This window comes from Sporothrix schenckii (genome assembly GCF_000961545.1).
Source record: "Sporothrix schenckii 1099-18 chromosome Unknown Cont47, whole genome shotgun sequence".
Classification (NCBI taxonomy): Eukaryota; Fungi; Ascomycota; class Sordariomycetes; order Ophiostomatales; family Ophiostomataceae; genus Sporothrix; species Sporothrix schenckii.
In genome coordinates, this window is record NW_015971148.1 from 5,127,945 (window position 1) to 5,150,726 (window position 22,782).

The window sequence follows — 22,782 nt, forward strand, 5'->3', positions numbered from 1 at the left end:
GTTGGCAACATGCGGTGGTGAGCTTACTGAAACGTGGACACTTCAGCTGTTCTTGTAGGACACGACGAACCAACTAGCACTGCGAAAAAAACTAATGAATATTTATGCAAGAGAAAGCGTGAACGAACAAATCAATTTACATTTCAAAATATTGCAAGCCATATGAGTGATTGTGATATATGAGATACCGTCACGTGATTGCGCGGCGAAACCAACTTTTATCGATAAGGCGCATGCGTCGCTTTTAGCTACCCCATGCACCAGGCAAAGAGCTTCATCCCTCACAACAGCCACCTCGTTTCTCCTCGACCTCTCCCGAGTAGACCAACCATGCCTGCCGACCTCACATCCTACCTCGCCTCTCGCTACCTAGTAGCTGACACGAAACCGACCAAAAAGCGCAAACGCAAGCACAACAAAGACGGTGGCGACGGACTCTTGATCACGGACGATGACGACTCTGGCTGGGCGAAAAAGGGTGGACGCGGTGGCGGTAGCGACGACGACGCCGACGAGCCAACTATAGCAGGAGGAGGCACGGTTGCCGGCACGTCGGCCGCGTTCCGCAAAACCAAAAAGTCCAACTGGACGGTGTTGGGGAGCACGCCCAAATCAAACACAAATACACCCAGCGCGGGCGAGACCACAGCCGACACCGCGGCCGACACCGACGCCGATGCCATCATTGCGGCCGCCGCGGCAGACACCGCCGCCGCGCTGGCGGCCGAGGACGAGGCGCCCGTCGTGGAGGGGGAGGACGGCACGGCCAAGCCCCGAGCGTCCGCCGTCCTCATGAGCGACGGCACCCATGCGGGCCTGCAGTCGGCCGCCTCCGTCACGGCCCAGCTCGAGCGCCGGCGACGCGAAGAGCGCGAGCAGTACGAGCGCGAGCGCCGGGAAAAGCGCGAGCGGCGGCGACAACGGGGCGGCGGGGACAAGGGGGGTCTGTCGGGCGAGGAGGAGGAAGACGTGGTGTATCGAGATGCGACCGGCCGCCGCGTCGACGTGGCGCTGCGCCGCCAAGAGGCGCGGCAGGCCGCGCTCGAGGCCGAGCAGAAGGAGCGCGACGCCAAGGAGGCGCTGCGGGGCGATGTGCAGCGCGACCAGGCGCGGCAGCGGCGCGAAGAGCTGGCCGACGCGGCGCTGATGCCGCTGGCGCGCGGTGCCGACGACGAGGCGATGAACCGTGAGCTCAAGGCGCAGACGCGGTGGAACGACCCGATGGCGGCGTTTCTGGCGGAGAAGACGCCGGCCGCTGCTGCCAGTGGCGGCGGCAGCGGCGGCGGCGGCGGTTCTGCATCCACAGCGGCCAAGTCGGGTCGGCCAGTCTACCGGGGTCCAGCAGCACCCAATCGCTACGGAATTCGACCAGGCTACCGGTGGGACGGCGTGGACCGCGGCATAGGCTTCGAGGCCGAGCGGTTCAAGGCGATCAACCGGCGGGAACGAGACCGGGATCTCAACTACCAGTGGCAGATGGACGTGTAGTCGGGAGTGGAGAGCATACCTTGCATTTGTTGTTTTTATTTAGCGAACACTGTTTTGATATAGAATGCATAAAGACTCACACGTGGACTTCAAACTGAAATACAATACCCATTCTCACTAATCATTGTGCTTATATTCATCGTAGTTCTTATGGTATGATCATTATGTTTATTGGTAGTCCGACTTTTTTTCACGAAATAATTCAAAAAGCAAATATAAATAAACAATATATAGAGTCAAAGTTCATTTTAAAAACTGCGACGACCATCTACTCTAGATTGGGTCGCTACCGACATGCAGCACAAAAACCCGGCGAATACTCAAAAGCGACCTCCTTTCAGATCAAAAGGTCACCGTTCTACCTCCTCTTCAGCTTGCTCAACCCCGGAACATCACGCTGACCCCTAGTCAGAACCCGGCGTCTTTGCTCTCAGAAGCTTGTCCTCGCCAAAGACCGAGTTCTCCTTGACCAGCTTGATCCAATCCTTGCGCTTCATCTGGTTCGGACCGTCGCCAATGCGGCTGCCAAACTGCTTCAGCAGACCGCCCACGGTGATGCCCTCGGGAATCTTGCGCAGCGCAGCAATAATTTCCTGTGCGTCCATCGAGCCAGAGCCGCCGGCGCCCGGCGACCCGGCGCGGGACGTTGGCGAGCCGGGCGAACCAGCACGGCCCGGCGATCCGGGGCTGGAACCAGGTGACAGCGCACCGGCATTTGTGGGGTTCGGGCTCGAGGCGCGGGATCCCGAGGGCGTGCTGCGGGCGCCGGCACCGACAATCTTGATCCGCCGCTTGCCACTGGCGGCACCGTCGGACATCTCGCCGGCGGTCGCCTCGCCGTCGCTCAGGGCGCCGCCACCGGTGGAGGAGCCGCTCTTGAGGATCTTCGCCCGCGGCGGCTGGCCGGGCAGGGGCGTCGAGGAGCGACTGGGCCGGACGGAGCCGCCGTTGGCGTGCTTCTTGACCTTCTTGCGCGAAGACTCGTTGCCACTAGATTCCGAGAGATTCGGCGAGCCCGGCCGCTTGAGGGACTTGCCCTTCTTGCCAATCGCAGCCGCGTCAGAGCTCTTCTTGCCTTGCGGCGTGGTGCTGCCCTTGGGCGTACCTGTTGCTGTGGCCGGCTTGTCCTTGTCCTTACCCTCCGCCTTGGCCTTTTCGTCCTCCTCCTTCTTCTTCTCGTCGTCCTCGTCTTCGTCCTCGCTCTGTAGATTGTTAGTTTTCGGCAAACAGCACAGAGTAAACCAGTACATCTTCATGCGCCCAATGGCGTCACGTACCGAGAGCTCCAAGAAATCCTCCTTCTCCGAGTTGGTGTCCGAGTCCACATACTCGAGGTACTCGAGATGCGCCTCGCGCTTCGCCAGCGCCTTCCGCAGCTGCTTGCCCAGCTGGCCCGTTTTCCGCGCCGCCTTGTCTTGTTCCTCCTCCTTGTCAATCTCCTTCTCGTCGGCATCGCCAAACAGGTTGGCGCCCAAGTGGTTGCGCCGCAGCCGCTCGCGCGTGTCCTTGGAGTCCTCGTCGTTGTCCGGCTCCAGCCCCACGTTCTCGTCGTCGTCCTGGAACTCGTCGCCCTCCATGTCAAAGTCGTCGTGGTCCACCTTTTCGGACCGCGGTGCCGACCGGAATGTGCTGCTTTCCAGCTTCACGCGTACGCGGCCGCCAATCGTCTTGCGCGTCTCCTCCAGCTCGTCCCGCGCCTTGCGCTTCTCGTCGTCGCGCATCGCCCACCGGCCCGCTGTCATTTTCTTGCCCATAATTTCCTCGGCCTGCTCAATCGAGTACGCCTTGAAGGGCGGCTTCGGCGTGAACCGGTAGAACTTCTCGAGCGGCACCATCCGGAAGGACGAGCCGTTGATCACGAGCGCCACGTTGGCCTCCGAGAGCGCCGACACGTACGTGCCGACCCACACGTTCTTGCCGTCAGCGTCTTCGAGGTGCCATGGCAGCGCCTCCTCGTAGCGAATCTCTGTCTCCTTCTTCTGCTCGGCCGTGTTCTTGGGAAAGTACAGCTGGAACTGCTTCTCCTTCTTCTGCTGCTGCACCGGCTTCTTGGGCGCCGACTCCTTGGCTGCTACTGGCGCAATCTGGGCCATGTCAATCGCCCGCTGTGCCTCGCGCTCCGCCTTGAGCTGCGCGGCCTTCTCGGCCTCCTTGTCGTCCGCCGTCGCCACCGATTCGGGTGCCGGTGTCGCCTCTTCCTTGACGGCCCGGCCGGGCGCCGGCTGCCGGGGATCGCGGCGGTGCAGCGACACCGGCCGCGTGAAGTCGTCTTGGTTCGTCGGGTCAATCTCGGCATTGTCGTCGCCGCCCTTGCCCGCCTTGGCAAAGCGCATCACATGGTAGCGGATGCCGTCGCGCAGCGCCCGCTTCGTCGTCACAACCGGGAACTCGCGGTAGCCGCCCTCGGGCGCGGGGTCTGTCCATCCGCCGTTGGCCTTGCGCTGCGCATTGAACGCGGCCAGCTTCTTGGCCTCTTCGTCCGCAGTGAGCGTGTTGAGCGTCCGCGCCTCGGGCGGCAGACTGAACGCTGTGATGCCGGCCCGGTTGGCCGACGACAGAATGCTGGTGCCCGGGGCTGTGGGCGGACGCTGCACAGGCTTCTTGCGGGCCACAAGGGGGTCGGCCTTCTTGCGCCGGAGGAGGTGTGGTGGGATCTTCTTGAGAGGCGGCTTGGGACTGGCGCCGTTGGTCTGGCCTGGTTGGCCCGACGGACCCGGCTGTCCGGTGGGGTTGGAGCTCATCGTGGAGGTTGGAAATGTGAAGAGGCCCGGGTCGGAAAAGGGGTCACTGTGCGGCGTTCGACAAAGATACTCGAAGGTCGTCGGCCAGGTAAGTCGCGAAGCCGCTGACGGAGACGGGTCAAGGGGCGGGGCGCATGAAACAGAGGCGTCAAGCAAAGGGAGACCGGAAGGTATCCCGATTCTCGCTCGCTGTCCTCTGTCAGCTGTGCCTAACCTGGTTGATGTGCCTCCCTTGTTGACGCGTCGCAAAAAAGAAATAAAAAGGGCGGAAAGACGACGAAGGCGGAGGCTCGCAGGGAATCAAGGGGCCGCCGCAATTCCGGAGACGATTGCGCAGTCGTGAGGATGCGACAACAGGAGTGGCGGTAAGTCTATTGGATAATCGTGTCGGCAGAGGAGAGGATGGTGCATCGAAAGGTCGTAGGTTACGAAAAAGAAAAGAAGAGATGCACGAGGCAGAAGAAGGCAGAACTTGTGGAGTTGTGACGGAGTCGAAAGCAGATTAGTAGCCAACTTAGGAAGGGACGGATGCCGACCAATCAGACGCATTTGTGGTGGGTTGCTCTGTTCTGGGAAGGTACTGCTATGGAAACTTATGTATCTCTCACATAAAATACGTGAATGGGTACCGAAGCAGCTCTCACAGTACCAAAGCGCCCTGGAGCCATGTCCCCTTGCAGCTTCCTTCAGCGTGGTCGTCCGCATGCAGCAGTAGGCCAACGCACACCTATTGTAAGGAAAGAGCAATCGATGTCGAGCGTTCTTTCCCAACACGTTTGATCACCAACAGCCACCAAAACAGAAGGAGCCCACGACGACGCAGAAAACAAAGAGTTCAACAACAGACAGCCTCAAAAAAGCATCACCAACAGACAACCAACCACTCTCTACACGCACGCGCAATAGCTTGCATCAACTGAGGGTTTCGCACCAGGCCGTTTGCATACCCTGGACCGTCCCGTCGCATTGCGTCGTCCCGTCTCTCGACAGCTCAGCCACGCAGCTTTTGACGACCGGCACTTTACGAAGTGGGTGAAGCTTTGCCTTTCAAGACAGACGGCATTGGAGCAGCCCACCAAGGCTCTCCGTCCTTGACTGCCTCCACATCGCTTTGCGAAGCGACGGAGCTGGTTCCTGGTCGCCAATACCCCTCATCACCGAGTGGGTCGAGCTCTACAAGCTCCGTCACCCGCGACGCGCCTGCAGACTGCATCTCGTTTGTGCCGATTGAGCATTGAACATAGAACCACTGCGCTTGAGCAGCGAACGCGCCGACCCGATTTCGTACTTGCATCATCCACCTGTCCCGACAAGACTACACTTTGCCTACCGCGCCCATTTAAGCTGTCATTCATGGCTTGCCGTGCATTTCACGTCCCAGCAGCATGTATCACCAACAGCCCAGCGGAGGCGGAGAAGGAGGAGGAGGGAGGACGATGCCCGACCCAGGTCTGAATGCGTCCGCCGGAGTTGTGCAGCCCTTGGAGGACCGCCTGCGGAACATGATTTTGGCCAACAGCGACGGCAGCTCCTACGTTAGCCCCCCATCGAGTGCAGAACCGGCGCCTGGCACGTCTCCGTCCAGCTTCGGCTACCCTACCCCTGCTTCCGATGGTCCAGCGTCGGCCGGTGCTATGGGCTCGGCCATTGGGTCTGCACCGCCGCCGGCGTCACCCAAGTCGTCCCGGAAACGCCTCAACCAGGCCCAGCGGCGGCAGATGTCGGCGCAGCTGTCTATCCCTATCAACCCGCGTCCGTCGCCGCCGAACTCGGCTGGCAACTATGCCAGTCCACCTCCATACGGCCATCAGCACCAGTTCCCCCACCAGCACAATAGCCATCATACACACAACCAATATCAACACCAACCGCAGCACCAGCCATATGGCCATTACCAGGGCCACCACGGCCACCACGGCCAACACAACTACAGGCAAACAGCCCAGAGGCCGCAATCAGCGACAATGCGGCCGGCACATTACGGCCAAGGCCCCATGCCGCTGACCGGGCAGGGCAGCGGGCCGCCGTATCCCAACCAGCCGCGTCACCATCAGTCGCTGTCCTATCAGGGCCCGATGATGTACGACGACCCGTACAACTGGCGGTCGCACCAGGGCCACCAGCAGTCGCTCGGCTCTTTTGACGCCCAGTCCCCACGCAGTGGTCGCCCGTACCACCATCACAACAACCACAGCCAGTCGGGCCGCCTGTACCAGCCCAAGCTCGAAGACATTCAGATGCAAGCGGCTGTGCTGGAGCAGCTCTGCGAGCAGATAGTGACCAGCGCAGAGATTGAACCCGAAGAGATTCACGAGAAGGAGCAGTTTCGGGCAGCCATTGAGCAGCTGTGTCAGATGGCGCTGGCCAAGTACGAGTACGAGGTCAACGGTCGACAGGACTTCCCGCCGCCCAGTGTGCGGCTGCTCTGCTTCGGCAGTCTGGCGTCCGGGTTCGCAACCAAGGCCTCGGACATGGACCTTGGTCTTATCTCGCCCCTGTCTCTCCCGCCGCCCGACGCTCCCAAGTCTCCGATCCCACGTCTGATTGAGAAGACGTTCCTCGATGCCGGTCTCGGTGCGCGCCTTCTCTCCCGGACACGCGTCCCCATCATCAAGCTGTGCGAGAAGCCACCGAAGCAGCTCCGCATCGACCTCCTGGACGAGCGGGCCAAGTGGGAGAGGGGCCTGCTTTCTGACCACGATGGTCACGATGGTCACGATGGCGACGACGACGTTGCCGATGAAACAGAGACGGCATCTACGCCAGCACGACCTGTCGGAGAGGGAGGCCATAGCAGTGGTGACGTCAACGGACACGAGACCAGCCACGGACGTGCTGCTAGCAATGACAGCGGCAAAGAAAAAAGCAACGACAGCGCCAACGGCAACGACGGCAGTCGTGGTCACAGCCGCGGCCATAGCCGCAGCCAGAGCCAAAGCCAGGGCGGCGGCGACGACGCTAAGCCATTTGGCCACGGCAGAAAAGACTCTGTGCTTGATGGCCCGGTGGACGGTGACCGGTATAAGCAGATCCTCGCCCACCTCAAGCAGCCGGCGAACCAGACGCTGGGCAACTACTATTCGAATGCGAAGCGGATCTTGCGGAAGCTCGACGGGCGCGACATTACGCATTCGACTGCCCGTGAGTTCCGGGAGAAGGACCTCAAGGTCTTGACAGACGTCTGCCATGCGTTTGTGGAGGGCCTGGCCGACCCGAAGCTGCAAAGCCGGCTCTGGGCCACACGGTCGCTGGCGACGTCGCACACGCCCTCGCAGCTCAACTACCGGTCTCTGTACGGTGTCTACATGCAAGCCGAAGGCGAGGCGCTGGCCATGATGTGGGACTCGCGCGAGATCAACGAGAAGGACGCGCACCACGAAGAGGAGGCGCGGCAGAAGCTCACGATGTGGACCGACCTGCAGAACAAGGCCAATTTTGCCGTGGACCTTCTCGGCTACAACAAGGAGATGCAGCTGGCCGTGGACAGCCTGCGCAAGATTCCATCGCTGCAGCTTATGACGCTGGAGCAGGGCCAGTTCGAGACGGCCACACAGTACCACGAGCGCACCGGCAAGCTGCTGTTCCAATGCGGCGGACGGGATGCGGCGGCGCCGAACAACACGATCTTGCCCGTTGTCATACGGCAGTACATTGCGGGCATCTGGAGCCACGAGATTCGCGAGCAGGTGGATGCGTTCTCGCAGACACTGGACAAGCCGAGCCTGCGGGCGGTGGCCCGGCGCCACAAGAGCTTGCAGCTGGCACTTGAATTCGAAAAGGCGGTCGCGAAGAACTGCTACGACGACGAGGCGACGGCGGCAGATGTGCTGAAGTACGTCGACATCCTCCGGCGGCCGCTCGAGAAATGCGATCTGCCAGGGCGGCGGTTCGACTACGTGGTGGCACGCACGCCCGACACGGCGCCGGTGATCTCGCTTGTGCGGCGGACGCTGGTGGACCCGTCGAAGCTGGCGCCCAACCAGCCGCGCGACCCGTACCGCGACCGCCTCGAGTTCCCCAAGACTGGGCTGGGCGTGCAGTGCGACATCAACTTCTCGGCGCACCTGGCGCTGGAGAACACGCGGCTGCTGCGGTGCTACTCGCACACGGACGCGCGGGTGCGGCCGCTGGTGCTGTTTGTCAAGCACTGGGCCAAGATGCGCGGCATCAACACGGCGTACCGCGGCACGCTGAGCAGCTACGGCTACGTCCTGATGATGCTGCATTATCTGGTGAATGTTGCGCAGCCGTTTGTGTGCCCGAACCTACAGCAGCTCGACCGGCCGGCACCGGCACCGGCACCGGCGGAGGGCGAAGGGCCGGCTGGTACGGACGCGGTACATGGCGTACATGGCGTACATGGCGTACATGGCGCAGGTGATTTGCAGTCGCCGTACGCAGGCCGTGATATGCACTTTTGGGGCGACGAGGAGAAGATCAAGCAGCTTGCGTCCGAGGGCCTGCTGACACAGAACAAGGACTCCATTGGGCACTTGCTGCGCGGGTTCTTTGAGTACTACGCGCAGAGCAATTTTATGAGCACGGTGCCCTCCAAGGGCTTCGACTGGGGCCGGGACGTGCTGAGCCTGCGGACGCCCGGCGGCTTGCGGTCAAAGCAGCAAAAGGGCTGGACGGGCGCGCGGACGGTGCTGGAGGTGCAGAACCAGGCGTCATCACCAGCGGCGCCGCCACCCGTGCAGACGCCGCCAGGACCGACGCCACCAGGACAGCCGATGTCGGCGGCGCAGTCGACCGTGCAGTCGACCGTGCAGTCGACCGTGCAGCCACCACTGGGAGGTGCAGCAGCGGCAGGAACTGGGCCGCCGACGACACTCGACGACGGCGCTGCCAACGCTCCGGCCAAGCCGGTCGAGCTCAAAGAGGTCAAGCACCGCTACCTGTTTGCCATTGAAGATCCGTTTGAGCTGGAGCACAACGTGGCGCGCACGGTGACGCACAGTGGGATTGTGGCGATCCGCGACGAGTTCCGGCGGGCGTGGCGGCTGATCAAGACCATGGGCAAGACGGGCGCGGCGCCGGGTCTGCCGGACGAGGCGCTGCTGGACGACGTGACGGACATCAAGGCCAAGGAGCGGGACGTGTTTGGGGAGCTGCTGAACGAGATCCACGGGCCGGAGCTGGTGCTGTAACGGCGTGGGGGGGGGGGTGTACGATACGAATCGGGGCGGGTTGTTACGGTTGTTACGATTGTTTACGGAACGGGTGGTGGTTTGGATGGTGTGTCGACGAATGCTACGGATTGGGGGGTAATGGGCAAGGTGGGACATGGACATCAAGGTGTATGATGGTAAGGAGACGGAGGAATGGGCGAGGAAGAACCTGTACGAGTAAGGGACATTTGCATGGATCGGGGATGCTGGCGCTCTGTTGGCCGGATCATCGGGGGTCTCTTGGCGAACATGGGCTGTTTGCGTTATATTGCAATCGATTTACCAATTTACTGATTCACTGATTTGATTTGCGCCGGACGCATTCCGCCAACGTGTTGTTTACATGAACAGGGATAGCGTGAGGCCGAGGAGCGAGGAGGATGCAAGAGAGTGGAAGAGTGGGAGACGGCTGTTGAGGGTGTAGTGCGTCTGGCACTTGTACCAACGGTAGCGTCCTCGAACAAATCGGCCGCTTGTCAGACGCGTCTTGGTTGCACTACCGACTCGCGTCAACCTTGCAATTGCCCAAACACATTTCACGTTTAGCTTGCATTTTTGCGAAAGAATGTCCAGCACAACGTCGAGCGCGAGATGGCCGGTGTCCCGCAAATTGGTGCGTCGAAAGTGTACTGCCGTTTGGTAGGGGAGATTACGTCACATGCAAAGAGGCAAAGGGGGCTGTCGCTTCGCTTTCATGGCCTTGTGCCTTTGTTCCGACGGCCCATGTCGGAGTCAAAGGACAAGGAAGACGAAAAAGAGGACCAAAAGAAGACCAAAAGAGAGCAAATGACAATACAGAAACAGCCACGGGGAGGGGTGTTTGTTCGGGTATTCTGGAAGAGACGAGGGACATCAGCCCTGACGATAGACTGTACTGCGTACTGTGCATCTTGTATACCTCCTGTCTATTCTTGGCGCATCCAAAACAGCCCCATGACACGATAAAGCGGCAAAATAGGAGGAGCACGTTTCCGCCCAGCAGCAGAATGATGCCACTGGCGTCTGCGCACGGAATGATCCCATATTATGTCATCCCTCTTGTTGCAAGGTCGCGTTTCGTCATCGTCTGGATGCTTGTCACTCGTCCCCTGTCTCATGCCTCATTATGTTGTTTCTCCTCTTCTCTCCTCCTCTCCTCTCCTCCTCTCCTCTCCTCCTCTCCTCTTCTTCGTCCGCCTCCACCCGCCACCTCATTCTTCTGTCCATCCAGCGGGCGGCTGCAGGGCACATGGCCTTCCTTTGTAATTCCTTTCTTATTCTCCTCTGCATCACCTCGCAAGACTGTTTCCTCTCTCGTCCTTTCTTTTGTAAACCTGCTTCATAACATGCAAATATGCAATCGTCCAAACCCGCCGACGATCGGCAACATCACTCCCTGTACTCTGTAGCTCTCAAAGCTTTCGCGCCTTGGGGCCAACGCACGTCAATCAGAGGAACAACACAGGCAACGCATGCGGGGGTGCTGTCGTCGGCGGTCGCACAGGTGCCAGGCGCAGGCTTCTGGTTGGCCTCTTCCTTTGCAGCCTTGAGTGGCTGTCGCCGCGTGGGTCATGATCGCTGGTGCCGGCTGGGGGACTGACCAGAGGGGGAGAGGGGAAGGAGGAAGAAGGAAGGCGGCGAGTGGGGGTGGCAGGTGCGCACGCAGGCACCAAAGGAAGCTCATGCCAAGGCTGACGACTAATATGGGCGACGACTCACTACTCACAAACACAAGCTAACCCAGGACGGCCTATGACAGCATCGGCCAGACAAGCTGACAAGGCCCGGCACTGTGGGGTCATGTTCGCAGGCGCGGGCACAGGCGCAACGATAGGGTCTTGTAAGTTGGGGGAGGGGCGTGTAACCAGACTAGAACCAGAACTAGAGCCCTTGATGGGCTATTCGTAGGCGGGTAAGGCGGGCGTGACGAACAGAATGACCGCAATGGCCAAGCCGGCTTTACCCTGGCAGCGTGTGGCCTGGCTGTCAATGGTCGCGACTTCCGTTCTTGTCGCGTCATAGCCTCAACTTACTGCATTATCGTGCTGGGAAATGGCAGGAGCGACGGCCCAGATGACGGCGATGATCAGGCTGACAGACGCCCAGAAGCCATCAAAACACAATCAAACGACCCCAAATCGGACACACAAGACACAAAGAAACACAAACTACGCGCGATGGCACGGCTGGTACCTTTCTCTGAACACAGCCTCTGGCAACAGCCCTGTGCACTCTGCACTGCCGTGGCATGTCTCACAGTCGCTTCCTTTGTCTTCTCGCTCTTTCGCAGTTTGTCCAGGCACGCCCTTTCACTTCCTTTGCTCCTGCCCTGCCGACCAACCAATCCGGCCATGCCCTCCTCCCTTTCTCTCTCCTTCGCTGCTTCCGTCCGTCTCCTTTCCTACTATCGCAATCTGACTCTAGCCGCCGTAGGCAGCGTGCCTGCTGTCCCGTAGTGCCGTCCTGGTCCCTGTCCATCCACACCATTTACACCATTTACACCATTTACGCCCACGCCTCAACACCCACACCCACACCTGCCCTCAAGGCTAGAGATAACGCCTTCCCCCTTTCCCGATTTGGGTCTTTCCTCATTCACCCGAGGACGCATCAGCAGCCACCAGTTAAAGGGCAACAAGGTCGTGACCAGAGGTTCCTTCTTCACAAAGGCAGGAGACAAATAAATAGCACACAGTCGGCCCTCGACCCTTTCCCTTGCCACTCTCCTTCCTGTCTCTGCCTTGTCCAGCTGCATTATGAAATAACAACGCCAGCGACATCAACGACCACATTCCACCTGCAACTCATTCTTATCGTCCTACACAAGGCTGTGGAACACGCCTGTCCCTTCTTTATCTCTTATCAGCAACCACTGGGCACGCCCTGATAAACACCACAATCGTCGTGCTCGACACATCACGACCACTTGACACTCCTCATTGGGCCTCGTCTTTCCTTGCATCACAGCTCGCTCTTTTCGACTCGCCAGCGTCCTCAGCTGCTCTGTTTTCTTGTCACTCTCGTTCTTGCTCATTCTCTCGTGTACTCTTAATACTTTGTATCCTCTTCCCTACCCTCCCAGCGACTCCTTCTTCAACCACAATGTCGACCGCCCAGTTCGACCGCGATCTGCGCAGCGCCCACACCGACTTCAAGCGCTCCAAGGACCACCGCGCCAAGTGGGAGCACGGTGCCCGCGGCATGCACGCCGGCGGGCTCAACGTCTCGCTGGACGCCGACAACGACGCGCTCCTGGCCCGCGGCCTCCGGCCCCGGAAGCCCACAGTCCGCTACTGGGTCATGCCCAGCAACAACATCCAAAAGCCCGACCGGGGCCACCGGTCCAACGTCCCGCCCGCCCGCCACCGCGAGACCTCGCGGGCCCTGCTGGAGCTGCAGGAGTCCAAGGCCCTGTCGACGTCGGAGATTCTGCAGGGCGGGCCGGCCGCCCCGACGAAGACGACGCGGGCCGACACGTTTGTGGCTGCGAGCGCTTCGCCCCTCTACAGCTTCGACCACAACGCCCCCGCCGCGGCCCTCCCCCTCGACGCCTTCATCAAGGCCCCCACCGTCCGCGACACCGAAAAAATGATCAAGAACGAGTACGAGGTCCTCGACGCCAACGGCGAGGCCGTGCACGGCCGCAAGGCCCGCGCGGTCCTGCGCCAGGCCGCCGCCAACTCGCCCCTCACACAGCCCAAGCTCATCGAGGTGGTCGACGACGACGACGACGACTTTGAGCTGGTGTAGGCTGTTCGACGGTTGACGGATGACGGCTGACGCTGTCCGTCGACAACAGACCTTTCTTTCCTCTGTCATTCTACTCTGCATCGTTTACGACTCGGCGTTTTGGGTTTTCTTCGCGTCCGTTTCTTTTCTCGTTTCAGCGGTGGAGTTTCTTCGTAATGGATCGGGCTAGCATCTCAGTCGGATGAGTCTTTGTTTTGCATCAGGATTTGGGTTTTTACATTCTTTTTGTGTTTGTGCTCGTTTTTTCTTCTTTCCTTCCTACTGTACTTCTCATACTATATCTTTCTCGTTTCTTTCTTTCCTCTTTCGATGCGACCATGCCTTCTCTTCGCACCAAAGCTGGCCCTGTTTCCTTTCTTCTCTACTTTTACATACTATGTCTTGTATTTTCAATAGCTGCATATCTGCACGAGACAATCGCGAGAGAATACAACTCTCACCTACAGCCGCATCGGCAATACTATTTATTTTTTCTCAAGAGATCACATCTTAGCCAAATACTTCAACGGGACAAAAAGTCCTCAACACATGCATAAACGCAGCAACCCAACGTGAACGGATGGTCGTGCTGCTCCGAGACTCCGTAGTATTATCTCCGTTTCCTGCTCCGTCTTATCACGTAGCATTCAAACAGCGTCATAGGGCACTCGCTCCATACGGCCAATAGTGGATACAGCGGCACCTGTGCCCTGAGCAACATGCCGTGTGGCTGCTAGATCTTCCACTAGCAGCGAATCCACTGTTGTATTTGTAGCCGCCCGGCGCCTTCGGGAGGTCCAACAAGGAGCTTCCAGCCGTTGGCCCCGCTTTTTTGCTTTCCTGCTCTTTCCTCCAATAAGACATTAAAGGCGACTGCATGCACAAGCATCATTGTGACGCCTTGATGGTCGCAGCTTCCTCTTGTCATTCGTATTTTGTGCTACTTTATCGTTTTAAGAAGGAACCCCTAAGGAAAAAGGGGCATTGTCGAAAGAAGGCATCTTCGGACAAAAAGGGGCCGCTTCAAAGCCCCTAATCCTCCAGGCTCAACTTCTGGACGACAGCCGCACAATGAGGCTCGCGACGTTGGTCGCCGCAGCAGCCGGCCTGTTGCCGACGACCACTGCTTCCAACGCTGCCGACACGGCCGACACCCCACCACGCCGGATCGCCGTGATCGGTGCCGGTGCTGCAGGCGCCTCCACTGCCTACCATCTCCGCCAGTTTGCCGACCAAGACGGCGTCGCCGTCAACATTACTCTGTTTGAAAAGACGGACCGCATCGGAGGCCGCGCCCTCGTCGCGCACGCCTTTGACGACCCCAACCAGCCCGTCGAGCTCGGTGCCTCCATCTTTGTCGAGGTCGATGCCATTCTCCAGGGGGCGGCCGCCGACTTTTCGCTGCCGCGCATCCCGGCCGGCGGCGGCAACGACGACGACGGCAGCGACAGCGGCATGCTCGGCATCTGGGACGGCGACCGGCTTGTCTATACGCAAGACGACCGCGCCTACGGCTGGTGGAACCTCGTGCGGCTGGTCTGGACCTACGGCACCGCGCCCTACCGCGCCGACAAGCTCATGCAGGCCACCGTCCGCCAGTTCTTGGCGCTGTACGAGCCGCCCTACTTCCCCTTCCGCTCGCTCACGACGCGCGCGTACGAGCTGGAGCTAGCCTACGTGACGAGCCAGACGGGCGACCAGTTTTTGCGCGCCAACGGCGTGTCGGACCTATATGCCCACGACATCGTGCAGGCCAGCACGCGCGCCAGCTATGCCAGCAACCTGGCCCGGCTGCACGGCCTCGAGACCATGATGGCCCTGGCGCCGGCGGGCGGCGCCTCGCAGATCCGCGGCGGCAACTGGCAGCTCTTTGACCACATGGTGCGGGCTGGCGGGGCGGCCGTCCGCCGCAATACGTCGGTCACGGCCATTGATCTGGTGCCGGGCAGCGCGCCGCCCCACTCCAAGTACGTCGTGAAGACGACAACGACGACGCAGGCAGTCGATGGGGCCGGTCGTAGTGCGTCCTCGGATGACGGGGCCGAGTACGACGACATTGTCCTTGCCACCCCCTACCAGTTTAGCAGCATCGCGGCCGGCGACGGCGTCCTCCAGACGGGCATTGACGCGATCCCCTACGTCGCGCTGCACGTCACCCTCTTTGCCTCGCCGCTGCGTCTGAGCCCGGCCTTTTTTGGCCTCGAACCGGCCGCCGCCGTGCCCACGACCGTGCTCACCACCCTCGCCGCCGACGACGGCGATGACGGCGACGACGACGGCGCCGGCAAGCCGGGATTCTTCTCGATCCGCACCCTGCGCCGCGCCGTCAACCCGGCCACCCTGCGCGAGGAGTACCTGTACAAGATTGTTTCGCCCGAGAAGGTGACTGCCGCTTTCCTGTCCGAGCTCTTTGACATTGACATTCCGGACAGCATCACGGGCGAGCCATTGGCATCATCGTCGTCGTCGTCCGTCCCCCCCATCTCGTGGTACTACCCACACGTCTTCCACGCATACCCCAAGGGCTACCCCCGCGTCACGTTCCAGGACCCCATCGTCGGCGACGGCGTCTACTACACGTCCGGCATGGAGAGCTTCATCTCGACCATGGAGACGAGCGCGCTGATGGGCAAGAACGTGGCACGCCTGATTGTGGACGACATCCAGGGCCTGTCCACGGGCGAGACCGTGGCCCAAGGTGCGGGGGAGCAGGCAAAGAAAACGACAAAGGGCGGCAAGACGATGGCTGGCCTGCAGCCCGACAAGGGTCAACAAGTGGTGGGCGAGCTGTAGATGCAACTTCGTGTTGTCCAGGAGTCCAGGATTTGTCTAGTTTGGCGATTGCTGCTTTGGTTTCTATTGGCTTTTTGACTTTTTTGATACATGGGGATTTTGCTCCTTTCCCACATGACTTGCGACCCAACCACGAACGACATGGCATTGTGCCCTGTCACCAATCACCGGACATCGGTGGGGAAGAACATGGTGATGCACGCCGACAGCCATCATGAAACTTGATGTACGTCGAATACGAGAAAAGACCCCGTCTCACGATAAAGCGTCAAGTTTCCGAGGATTATCTAAGACATAAATCTCTCCGAGGCCATTGACGTCCAATTCTCTCCGAAAACGACGAGCTGACAAATGGCACGAAATTTGAAATATTATGTGCAATACGGCCCAATTGGCCGAGAAAGGAGGTCATTTCGGTCCAAAATCGTTGCAGCTAACGTATGAACATTCAACCCCTTAAAAATGACAACCGTCAAAGCCATGATATTTCCACACAATCGAACCAGGATTGCACAACATTGCAGTTGCAACGGGCCTCTGTCCTCCTCCCGGCAACAAATGTCGTGGGCGCACTATGCAGAGGCACTTGGGTGGACTGGCCCTGGTTGCACCATCCGTCAGCTGACAAATTCGTCATTCTCCCACATCGATCAACACCAACAGATGCAACACGACTGCCGTGTCGACAGCGTCAGTGTGCGGTGCATGGTTTTTGTATAAAGGACGCTGTCTTGCATGTTGCCAAGCACTCAAACTAATTGCAGCCGACAAAGTCGTACTCGCGATTCACCAGCCTTACCATCACCACGTACACTTCCATAGTTTCCACACGCACACCCACCACTCCCGCCGCCACCATGACAATCAAGGTTGCCCTCGTCGGCTTGTCCACCAACGCCGTCACCAGCTGGGCCGCCAGCGCGCACCTGCCGTACTTGCTGTCGGAGCGCGGGCGCAAACGCTTCCAGATTGTGGCGCTGCTCAACTCGAGCGTCGACGCCGCCCGCGCGGCCATCAAGCACTTTGGCCTGCCGGCCGACACGACGGCGGCGTACGGCAAGGCGGAGGCGCTGGCAGCGGACATTGTGGCCGGCAAGCTCGAGGTGAACTTCGTGTCGGTGGCCACGCGCGTGGATCTGCACTACCCCGTACTGCTGCCCATCTTGAAGGCGGTGGCTGCCAAGCGGCAGGATGCACCCAAGGACTTTGGCGTGTACGCCGAGTGGCCACTGGCGGCCAACCACAAGGAGGCCGGCGAGCTGGTGGATCTCACCCAGCAACACGGCATCCGGACCGCCGTCGGCCTGCAGGGCCGGCTGGCGCCTCCGTACCTGGCGGTGCGCGACGTGATTGCCTCGGGGCGGCTGGGCCGCGTGCTGAGCAGCAAAGCGTACGGCTACGGCGGGTCCGCGACGCGCACGGCGCTGCTGGAGTCGCTGGGCTACTTTGCAGACCGGTCCGTCGGCGGCAACGTCGTCACCATCACCCTCGGCCACACCATTGACCCGATCCAGTTTGTGCTGGGCGAGCTGTCGGCGACCAACACCAAGACGGTCTCGCAGCTGCAGCGCCCGCAGATCGAGCTGCAAAAGCCCGGCGCCAAAGAGGGCGAGTGGGTCGTGGCCAAGACGGTGACGTCCAACGTGCCGGATCTCGTGACGGTGGTGGGCACCCTGGACAAGAAGGACGGCAAGGGGGCCGAAACCGACAACTTTAGCGACGGCACGGCCACCCTCCTCGTGCGTCTGGCCCGCGGCGAGCCCTTCCCCGGCGAGCCCGCCTACATCTGGTCGATTGTCGGCGACAAGGCCGAGCTGCGGCTGGTGTCGGCCAACAATCTCGCGATCCAAGCGCTTGGCGACAACAAGAGCGAGAGCCCGTTGGCGGTCAAGCTGTCGCTCTACGACTACGCGACGGGCGAGGTGACGGACGTGCCCTGGCAGTGGCAGGACTGGCAGAACGCGCTGGAGCCGCTGCCGGCCCGCAGCATTGGCGCGCTGTACGAGGCGTACGCCGACGGGCGGGAGGCGGACTATGCGACGTTTGCGGATGCCCAGGCGAGGCACGTTCAGTTTGATGGCTGGCTGGACGAGTTTGAAAAGCAGACGCAGTGAGTGGGATGGAGAAGAGGGAGAGTCGATAGAACAGACACAAAACACAAGACACAGCATATAAAATAAAGCCAATACAACAGTGACGAGAATTGAGTAATCAGAATCAGAAATAAAGACAACTGACCAAAGACAAGACATTCCCAGTACAAGAAAATGCGAAAAGAAAAAAAAAAGAACATATAAGTGGAAGCAATGATAATCCCATCCATCCAAAACGCCGTTGTTTTCCACCCTTTTTTTGGCTTTTTTTATAAGAGTAGGCTCGGTGGCCCTCCTCACAAACGGACTCTATAGACACACAGTGCAGAACAATTAGTAACCGCCCCGGCCCCGGCCACCTCCGCGCGAGAAGCCACCGCTGCCGCCACGGCCACCGCGCGAGAAACCACCACCGCCGCCACGGGAGAAACCGCCGCCGCCGCCGCGCGAGAAGCCGCCGCTGCCGCCACGGCCACCACCGCCGAAACCGCCCCGACCGCGCGGTGCGCCACGGCCGCGACCGCCGGCACCAAAGCCGCCACGGCCACCGCCTCGGCCACCGGCGCCGCCCATGCCGGGCTTCTTGACGCGCTTCTCCGTGCCCGGTGGGGGCTTGGGCTTGGGGAGGAAGCGCTCAAAGGGCAGCAGCTTGTCGCTGCTGAGGAAGAACTTGTCGCCGGCCTTGAAGCTGGCGGCCTGGATGCCCTCGGAGGGCTTGATGGTGAAGTAGACCTGGTTGATGGGGCCGAGGACCTCGTCGACCTTGCCGACGTTGGTCTTGTTCTCGAGGAAGACAAAGGCGTTGAACTGGGGGATCTTGCTGGCGTTGACGCTCTTGCAGACCATCTCGCCCTCGCAGGCGTGCACAAACGCGCCCATCTCGACGACGGAGGCCGGCGGGCCCATGTCGCGCGGCGCAAAGCCGCCGCGGCCTGTTGCGAGCTACGTTAGCGTACGGATGCCAGACAGGCAGACAGGGCCGTAGAACCGTAGAACCACCCGCCATGATCATCCCGACTTACCACCACCACGGCCACCAAAGCCACCGCGACCGCGCGGTGCGCCTCCTCCACGGAAGGACATGTCGATTGGGGGGGAGAGAACAAGAGGAAGAAACGAATCGAGGAGGTGAGCAGCAGTCGGGGCTGTGGACCGTCGTTCGTCGTCGTCGGGTGGTCGTCGGATCTGTGCGGTCGCAGAAGAGACTGAACTTTGGCTGGCAGCTTTGGTTGTATTTTTTTTCTTTGGACACTAGATATTTTTTCTCAGTTGTCTCTTATTGGCTAAAAAGGCCAATTAAATGGGTCCCTTTCAGTTTTGGCTCACTTCTTATCTTATCGTGGAGCTGTGGGTCCTCACTCAGGCTCCTGCCATCCTGAGCCGGCCTTCTCTTTTTGCGGGCGACCCATAGAATTACAGTGGGTCTTTTGTCACGGTTATCCTCCAGACCTCCAGATAGGAGATTCATCGATGGCGGCACCCACACCAGACATATCAAATAAAGTTCTGTTCCAGGAACAATGCATCGTCATGAGTAACAATCTCGAATACGGTTGCTGAAATAAAACACAACGAGGTGACTCTGTCGACTCATCGCACTCGCATTCGACGCAATCGGCCACAACTGCTTCATTTGTCAATCACGCAAGCGGCGAGGGCGCTCCGAAGCAGGACCCAGCCGACTGCGGATGGGATGTGAGTGCTCGGTAATACTCCGCATAGGTTCAGGGTCGTGCTGTGCAGTGGCTGTCGCGGAGAGGTTACCGCTTGGCCTTGCAAGTGTACATTTCGAATGATATATAATGTCTGTTGGCCTGAAGGCATACGGAGGCGGCTTGTGAGAATTCGCGAGAGGCTTGCAGGTGTTGAGAAGCAGGATATTGAATGCCATGAACCCCCCCCCCTTTTTCTAGAGGTGCTTGCGTTTGTCGGTGACGCGTTGAGCAAGGTCTGGCTTGCTAAACATGACAGCTTCAGCTACTGCTACAACGTGGCGGAGTCGGCTGGTGTGCACACCTTTTGGCGCCTTCTCCGGGAAAAGTCCCCAGCATTGCTCCCATGTGTGGCCTGTTTTCAAGCATCCCTCGCACTTCTTCTCACCTGGGTCCCCTTGTTGACGCTTCACGGGGCGGTGGATCCCGCCTCGTGTGTTCGTGCGCGGCCTCTTCTTGTAGGTCGTCTTCTGAGCGTAGGGAGGAGGCTGCTCGTCGGTATTTTGAGCTGGCAGGCCTTTGTTGGCTGCTCCTTGAATCGCCCCATCGTCAGCTGGGTCGAGAGACGCTGTACACCCGAATCCTTTGACGACCCTGCCAGAGTACAAAGATCGAGACCGCTCAAGCCACGTCGTCGCCTGCAGCACCTCCGACTCCAAATGGGATGCGCGGCGGACGTCATATTCGTCTGGGTCCTTTGAGTTGTATGCTCGGCGGGTCTCTATGGCGATGTCTGCAAAGTGCGGAATCAGGACGACGTACAAGTCTCGTAACCAAGATCCAGATATCGTACATGGTAGGTTCAGCCGCCCGCATTCGTGTAGAGCGTTCCGCCAGCTCGTAAACCACTCCTTTGGCGTCCTGGCGATGAACTTCCCAAGGACTGCCTGGTACTCCTTTTCTGCTAGGAGCATTGCTTCTTCTTTGTTTTCTCCATAGTGCTTGTAGAGAAAAGCTAGCCAGCCAGCAATAGAGTCGTCTGGGAGATCGTCAAGCCGGTCTGCGATGTGGGGAGCCACCGACCGGTGGATCAAGGACCTGACCACAGACTGCTTATTATCGTAGGCTGTATAAAGCTCCCGCTCAGTCCAATACCGAGAGAACTCGGGGAGCTCTCCTCGGTCAAGGGTGGCCGGCGTAGCCGTTGGCCTGCCCGTTGGCGAGGTCTCTTGGGGGTGTCGTGGCCCCAGAGGAGTCCTGAGAGAGCCGGGATGTGGCCCGCGTTGGCACGCCCTGGGTGCTTGGAGCCGTCGTTCTTTTGGCTTGCGGTATAGCTGGCTCGATCGGTGGCTTGTCTCTTTGCAATCTGACAGGATCCCAGTACGTCCAGTAGCTGGCAGCAGTATCTCTCACCATCTCAACCCATTTGTACCAGTCCCGCCGGCTGTAGAGCTTCGGTGACACACAGTGTTCGGCCAAAACTGTATCCATTATAGTGTGTAGGTGAGAACGTTCGCCAAATCCATACCTGCCTCAGTTTCGCGTCCCTGAGCCCCTGTGGGATAAAGTGTATGATATTCTACAGGAATAGCAGGCGAGGCATCTCAGGGGCAGGACCACCTATCTAGGGACTAGCACGTGACCTGCTACGCTGGTGGGTCCTTCACAATCCCAATGGCGAAGGTTTGGGAGCCGCGCCTGTCGGAGCGTCCCGCTTATCGGGCCTTCCGTCTAAGTGCTATCAGTGCCAGACTGGGAACGGAAGGAGCGAGGGTGCCGAAAGCGGCGGCCAATGAGGATTCGGGGAAATGTCGGCAGCTCTTGTGCAGATGGCGCATAAGAGGGAAAGGGACCGCGTCTGCTGTCTGTGTCTGTCGTCTGTCTGTCGTTCGTGTGGACTCTAGTAGGGAGAGAGAAAGAAGCAATCGAGACTCTGTGGCTCCCACAGCATCATCTTCCAAGTTAACGCCAACACTCTTTGACCATGCCCCGTACCATTACTGTCGCCGCGGCCCAGATGGGCCCCATTGCCCACGCGCCCACCAACCCCGGCGGCCCGGCCTCGCGCGAGCCTGCCCTGGCCCGCCTGCTCACGCTGCTGGAGGACGCCGCGGCCCAGGGCGCACAGCTCGTCGTGTTCCCGGAACTGGCGCTGACAACTTTTTTCCCGCGCGCTCTGCTGACAGACGCCGCCGAAGTGGCTGCCCTGTTCGAGCCCGAGTCGGATGCGCCCGGTGCGCCGAGCATCGTGGACTCGCCGCACCTCCAGCCGCTGCTGGCACGGGCGTCGGCCCTGGGCGTCGATGTGAGCATTGGCTATGCCGAGCGGTGGACCGATGCCGCGTCGCCTCAAACGACGACCGACTACAACACGGCCATCTACTACTCGGCCCGGACCGGCGCCGTCGTGGCCAAGTACCGCAAGGTGCATCTGCCCGGGCGCACGACACTGCTGCCACCCGGCTCGGCGCAGCAGCTGGAAAAGCACTACTTCACGCCGGGCAATCTGGGCTTCCAGGCGTTTCGCATCCCCGGTGTCCACGACGATGACGGCGCCGGCCGCAACACCCCCCAGCCCATTGCTGGCATGCTCATCTGCAACGACCGGCGGTGGGCCGAGGCCTGGCGGTGCCTGGGCCTGCAGGGCGTGGAGCTCGTGCTGTGCGGCTACAACACGTCCGACTACAAGCCGCAGGAGCCGGGCAGCGTCCAGGAGCAGACGGAGCTGGCGCTGCTGCACCACCACATCAGCTGCCAGGCCGGCAGCTACACGAACGCGTGCTTCAGTGTCCACGTGGCCAAGGCGGGCGTCGAGGCCGAGGGCGCCGGCGGCGGCCTGATTGGCGGGACGGTCATCTATGACCCGCTGGGCCGCAAAGTGGCCGAGACAGCGACGCTGGGGGACGAGCTGCTCGTGGCGACGCTAGACCTCGACATGTGCGCGCGGCCCAAGCAGACCATCTTCAACTTTGCCAACCACCGGCGGGTCGAGCACTATACGCGCATCGTCGAGCAGGTCGGTGTTGTCGAGCCGCCGTTGTAGTTTGGGGGGAGGTGGTGGGGGGTCAAAACGCAGTCAATAGCATCGTCAGGGGAAATAGAAACTTGACAGTGATTCCAATGTATATGCACCCAT

At 60.1% G+C, this 22,782-nt stretch overlaps 8 protein-coding genes across 8 annotated transcripts; 6 read left to right on the plus strand and 2 right to left on the minus strand.

Moving 5' to 3' along the window:
• Positions 1 to 330: 330 nt before the first annotated feature.
• SPSK_04376 (pre-mRNA-splicing factor CWC26) lies at positions 331 to 1,488 on the plus strand (the record flags this gene model as incomplete). The annotated part of the gene is made up of 1 exon (XM_016731184.1): positions 331 to 1,488. The coding sequence occupies one exon, from the start codon at positions 331 to 333 to the stop codon at positions 1,486 to 1,488; it is 1,158 nt and encodes a 385-aa protein (XP_016586150.1).
• A 404-nt stretch (positions 1,489 to 1,892) lies between these two features.
• On the minus strand, positions 1,893 to 4,229 carry SPSK_04028 (transcription initiation factor TFIIF subunit alpha; the record flags this gene model as incomplete). The annotated part of the gene is made up of 2 exons (XM_016730841.1): positions 1,893 to 2,690; positions 2,766 to 4,229. 2 exons carry the CDS (start codon positions 4,227 to 4,229, stop codon positions 1,893 to 1,895), a joined length of 2,262 nt encoding a protein of 753 aa, XP_016586151.1.
• Positions 4,230 to 5,614: 1,385 nt separating this feature from the next.
• SPSK_03894 (cid13-like poly(A) RNA polymerase) lies at positions 5,615 to 9,379 on the plus strand (the record flags this gene model as incomplete). Its single annotated transcript, XM_016730709.1, has 1 exon — positions 5,615 to 9,379. One exon carries the CDS (start codon positions 5,615 to 5,617, stop codon positions 9,377 to 9,379), a length of 3,765 nt encoding a protein of 1,254 aa, XP_016586152.1.
• A 3,102-nt stretch (positions 9,380 to 12,481) lies between these two features.
• On the plus strand, positions 12,482 to 13,129 carry SPSK_04562 (uncharacterized protein; the record flags this gene model as incomplete). Its single annotated transcript, XM_016731365.1, has 1 exon — positions 12,482 to 13,129. The coding sequence occupies one exon, from the start codon at positions 12,482 to 12,484 to the stop codon at positions 13,127 to 13,129; it is 648 nt and encodes a 215-aa protein (XP_016586153.1).
• Positions 13,130 to 14,179: 1,050 nt separating this feature from the next.
• On the plus strand, positions 14,180 to 15,901 carry SPSK_04174 (prenylcysteine oxidase; the record flags this gene model as incomplete). Its single annotated transcript, XM_016730985.1, has 1 exon — positions 14,180 to 15,901. One exon carries the CDS (start codon positions 14,180 to 14,182, stop codon positions 15,899 to 15,901), a length of 1,722 nt encoding a protein of 573 aa, XP_016586154.1.
• An 857-nt stretch (positions 15,902 to 16,758) lies between these two features.
• On the plus strand, positions 16,759 to 18,945 carry SPSK_04048 (oxidoreductase; the record flags this gene model as incomplete). The annotated part of the gene is made up of 2 exons (XM_016730861.1): positions 16,759 to 18,011; positions 18,318 to 18,945. 2 exons carry the CDS (start codon positions 16,759 to 16,761, stop codon positions 18,943 to 18,945), a joined length of 1,881 nt encoding a protein of 626 aa, XP_016586155.1.
• Positions 18,946 to 19,903: 958 nt separating this feature from the next.
• SPSK_04344 (uncharacterized protein) lies at positions 19,904 to 21,137 on the minus strand (the record flags this gene model as incomplete). The annotated part of the gene is made up of 2 exons (XM_016731152.1): positions 19,904 to 20,980; positions 21,018 to 21,137. 2 exons carry the CDS (start codon positions 21,135 to 21,137, stop codon positions 19,904 to 19,906), a joined length of 1,197 nt encoding a protein of 398 aa, XP_016586156.1.
• A 493-nt stretch (positions 21,138 to 21,630) lies between these two features.
• SPSK_04420 (uncharacterized protein) lies at positions 21,631 to 22,689 on the plus strand (the record flags this gene model as incomplete). The annotated part of the gene is made up of 1 exon (XM_016731227.1): positions 21,631 to 22,689. One exon carries the CDS (start codon positions 21,631 to 21,633, stop codon positions 22,687 to 22,689), a length of 1,059 nt encoding a protein of 352 aa, XP_016586157.1.
• Between the last annotated feature and the right edge of the window lie 93 nt (positions 22,690 to 22,782).